Raw genomic sequence first — 5000 nt, forward strand, 5'->3', positions numbered from 1 at the left:
TGAGAGTTACACATGGTGTATATATTTGGGGGGAGTGGCACTGGAGAGTTACACATTGGTGTATATATTTGGGGGGGGGGCACTGGAGAGTTACACATGGTGTATTATTTGGGGGGGGCACTGTGAGAGTTACACATGGTGTATATATTTGGGGGGGGCACTGGAGAGTTACACATGGTGGTATATATTTGGGGGGGGGCACTGGAGAGTTACACATGGTGTATATATTTGGGGGGGGGGCACTGGAGAGTTACACATGGTGTATATATTTTTTGGGGGGGGCACTGGAGAGTTACACATGTGTATATATTTGGAGAGGCACTGGAGAGTTACCTGTGGTGTATACTGTATATTTGGGGGGGGGGGGGGCACTGGAGAGTTACACATGGTGTATATATTTGGGGGGGGGCACTGGAGAGTTACACATAGTGTCTATATTTGGGGAGGCACTGGAGAGTTACACATGGTGTATATATTTGGGGGGGCACTGGAGAGTTACACATGGTGTATATATTTGGGGGGAGGCACTGGAGAGTTACACATGGTGTATATATTTGGGGGGGGGCACTTGGAGAGTTACACATGGTGTATATATTTGGGGGGGCACTGGGAGAGTTACTCATGGTGTATATATTTGGGGGGGGCACTGGGAGAGTTACACATGGTGTATATATTTGGGGAGAGGCACTGGAGAGTTACACATGGTGTATATATTTGGGGGGGGCACTGGAGAGTTACACATGGTGTATATATTTGGGGGGAGGCACTGGAGAGTTACACATGGTGTATATATTTGGGGGGGGCACTGGAGAGTTACACATGGTGTATATATTTGGGGGGGGCACTGGAGAGTTACACATGGTGTATATATTTGGGGGGGGGCACTGGAGAGTTACACATGGTGTATATATTTGGGGGGGAGGCACTGGAGAGTTACACATGTGTGTATATATTTGGGGGGGGGGCACTGGAGAGTTACTCATGGTTGTATATATTTGGGGGGGGCACTGGAGAGTTACACATGGTGTATATATTTGGGGGGGGGCACTGGAGAGTTACTCATGGTGTATATATTTGGGGGGGGCACTGGAGAGTTACACATGGTGTATATATTTGGGGGGGGCACTGGAGAGTTACTCATGGTGTATATATTTGGGGGGGGCACTGGAGAGTTACACATGGTGTATATATTTGGTGGGGAGGCACTGGAGAGTTACACATGGTGTATATATTTGGGGGGGGCACTGGAGAGTTACTCATGGTGTATATATTTGGGGGGGCACTGGAGAGTTACACATGGTGTATATATTTGGGGGGAGGCACTGGAGAGTTACACATGGTGTATATATTTGGTGGGGGGGCACTGGAGAGTTACACATGGTGTATATATTGTGGGGGGGCACTGGAGAGTTACACATGGTGTATATATTTGGGAGGCCACTGGAGAGTTACACATGGGAGTATATATTTGGGGGGGCACTGGAGAGTTACACATGGTGTATATATTTGGGGAGAGGCACTGGAGAGTTACACATGGTGTATATATTTGGGGGGGGGCACTGGAGAGTTACACATGGTGTATATATTTGGGGGGAGGCACTGGAGAGTTACACATGGTGTATATATTTGGTGTTCACTGGAGAGTTACACATGGTGTATATATTCGGGGGGCACTGGAGAGTTACACATGGTGTATATATTTGGGGGGGCACTGGAGAGTTACACATGGTGTATATATTTGGGGGGGGCACTTTTGTTGTGCTCAGCTCGTCCACATGCGGGGTGATACTGAGCTTGTTGGTTTGGGCTTTGCACTCCCTCTGCTTGTGTCTCCCTGAAGGTACGAGACGTGTCTGCTCAGCTTGTATCTGCCTTGTATTATCTGCACTCTCATCGGATTCTGCACAGAGACATGAAACCACAGAACATTTTACTGGGTAAAGATGGAACAGTCAAACTCTGTGATTTTGGGTGAGTTTAACAAATAACATGAGGACTTTGGTCTTTCCCAGAGCCATTATTAACTCTTATTAATGCTGAGTGGGGTTGTGGTGTCATGCATGTGTGCTCCGTAAAGCTATTTTGAATAGGTGGGAAGGGGGTTTGTATTTTGGGGTGATTCCTATGTGTCCCCCACCCCCTTGTAGGGATCATTCTGCTCCTCGGTAGACTTGATTATTTCTCTGAGCCTCCCTTTAACCTTATTGTGTATTTCCTATGCATTGTCTATTATTCCCCAGCTTTGCACGAGAATTGAGCCTGGACACGCTGATGGTTCGGTCCATTAAAGGGACTCCTCTGTACATGTCTCCTGAACTAGTCCTAGAGCGGCCATACGATCATCGTTCTGACCTCTGGGCTCTTGGCTGTATCGTCTATGAGCTACTTGTGGGAACGCCTCCCTTTTACACACACAGCATATTCCAGCTGGTCAGCATCATCACCCAGCAGCCGGTTCGATGGCCTCGCGGTGTCTCTGCTGAACTAAAGGTGGGGATCCAAATCCCTTCTGTTGTGGGGTTGGCTCTGACTGCAGGGCCTCAGGGTAACTGCACACGACTGTGTTTCACCCGTGTGTTAGCAGATTTACCGGGACTCCTAGCATTCTAGTTATCTTTGCTGGAGGAGTGCCTACCAATTACAGTTCAGGACATGTCGCTTGGAGACAGGGACTCTTAGTATCATAGATAACTGTACTTCTAGGAGTCCTGCTCCCAGCATGACGTTCAAACTGGTAAATATGCTAACACACGGACTGAGTTTCATGGGCGAAACATGGTCGTGTGCTGCTCCCCTAACGCTAAGTCTCCTCTATTACTTACTTCAACCTGTACCAAAACCAAGTGCAGTACTGCTAACAAGTATCCAGGAGGCAGTGGACTCTATTACTGCAAGATGGCATGACCACTGCTTTGTCTTCATTCCAGGACTTTCTCCAGGGCCTCTTAATAAAGGATCCATCACTGAGACTTTCTTGGCCTGGGCTACTGAAACATCCCTTTATAAAGGACAAAGTGATAGGTAATATGTTCTGATAGAATGGCTGGCTTGTGCATGTGCAGTGTCCTGGGGCAGTCATTGTCCATTACTGCAAAATATATATATAAATACTTATCCAGGACAGCGCTGCTTACTGTCTACTGGGGCAGTCATTGTCCATTACTGTAATATATATATATATATATATATATATATATATATATATATATACTCTATGCTTATCCAGGACAGCGCTGCTTACTGTCTACTGGGGCAGTCATTGTCCATTACTGTAATATATATGGGGCAGTCATTGTCCATTACTGTAATATATATATATATATATATATATATATATATATATATACTCTATGCTTATCCAGGACAGCGCTGCTTACTGTCTACTGGGGCAGTCATTGTCCATTACTGTAATATATATGGGGCAGTCATCGTCCATTACTGTAATATATATATATATATATATATATATATATATATATATATATATATATATATATACTCTATGCTTATCCAGGACAGCGCTGCTTACTGTCTACTGGGGCAGTCATTGTCCATTACTGTAATATATATATATATATATATATATATATATATATATATATATATATATATACATATATATATATATATGGCAGTCATTGTCCATTACTGTAATATATATATATATATATATATATATATATATATATATATATACTCTATGCTTATCCAGGACAGCGCTGCTTACTGTCTACTGGGGCAGTCATTGTCCATCACTGTACTATATTTGCAGGCACAGTATAATATTAGAGGATTGTCTACCTCATGCCATGACTGCATTGGGGATCCCCTTTTTGGTGGTGGCCTTCTCTACATCCAGGTCCATGACATTCTCTCCTGTTGTCATCTTTGTGCCTGTCCCGATTATTCCCTTTAATGTCTCTGTTCTTTTTTCTGCCCTTGTGTTTCAGTGTTAGAAGACTCTTCAGCCTGCAGTCCTTTCATGTCTCCACTTACTGATGAGCAGCGGGGACTCCAGGACAGATTGTGCGACACTTCTGCACAGGCCAGTGTGCACTCTCGCATCTTGAGCAAAGCCAGACAAAGAGTGGCCAAGAGGAAGGAGAGCCAGGCTGTGTGCTCCAGCAGTAGCCAGGTAGCCATGTGTGCCAGCCTATCCTGCTTTGTATGTACAGCTACCATTATACACACTGCCTTACTCTAGATCTATGAAAGAATAATGAAGTGCACTCCCTGGTGTACAACCTACCAAAACACATTTTTATGAAACATACAGATACAAACATACTTGGGTAAGCAAGGTACACAAGGTCACAAAAGGCATGTCCAATATATTTCCTTGAGAATACAAGCCTAGTGTTGCATGCACGAGATTGATGATCTAAAGTGGACAAAGTCAGTAGATGATTGTACAATCGCTGGGGTGGAGACGTGCCATGCCACACAAGCTTAGAGGAAATTCAGGAGTTCCAAGTGGCGGACATCTCTCATCACAGAAAAATTCAGTCACAGGAGGACTTGGAGAGTATATACTTCATTCAAGGTTATGTGTGGGTACGGCATTTATATGGGTGATATTGAGAGACCCCGATCTCTCTGGTATATTGTTCACCACCTGAGCCTTAGTTGTTAAATACCACTAAAATGCAGTTTTTTTTCTGCTTTAGATGTAGAAATAGCCGTTAGAAAGGCTATTTGTCTCTTATCTTTAGATGTGGTCTTTGTTGCGCTGTTCCTTAGAAATACCGTTTTTTACCGGTATGCTAATGAGTTCTCCGCAGCAATGACGGTGGGCCCCAACGCTCAGCTCTGACGCCTGCGCAGTCTTGCCTTGCGGCTTCGAAAATATGGCCACCGGTCGGCATGCACAGTCGGCTCTACCAGTGTGTCGCTGGCAGAGCCGACTGTGCCGGCGTCAGAGCTGACGAAGAAGGAAGACGACAGAGAAGGGGAGGATGCAGCTGAAGAAGAAGGCGCGCGCTAGAGTGAGCTCTCGGGCA

At 45.1% G+C, this 5000-nt stretch overlaps 1 protein-coding gene across 1 annotated transcript in view; it reads left to right on the top strand.

Moving 5' to 3' along the window:
* Positions 1 to 5000, top strand: part of STK36 (serine/threonine kinase 36) — a 96577-nt gene that overhangs the window by 28962 nt on the left and 62615 nt on the right. Inside the window, exons 5-8 of the mRNA XM_075285048.1 lie at positions 1841 to 1971; positions 2241 to 2490; positions 2928 to 3021; positions 3951 to 4135. Of these exons, the coding sequence (XP_075141149.1) occupies positions 1841 to 1971; positions 2241 to 2490; positions 2928 to 3021; positions 3951 to 4135 (660 nt within the window). The remainder of the gene's footprint in view (positions 1 to 1840; positions 1972 to 2240; positions 2491 to 2927; positions 3022 to 3950; positions 4136 to 5000) is intronic.

Source organism: Leptodactylus fuscus, chromosome 8 (assembly GCF_031893055.1).
Source record: "Leptodactylus fuscus isolate aLepFus1 chromosome 8, aLepFus1.hap2, whole genome shotgun sequence".
NCBI lineage: Eukaryota > Metazoa > Chordata > Amphibia > Anura > Leptodactylidae > Leptodactylus > Leptodactylus fuscus.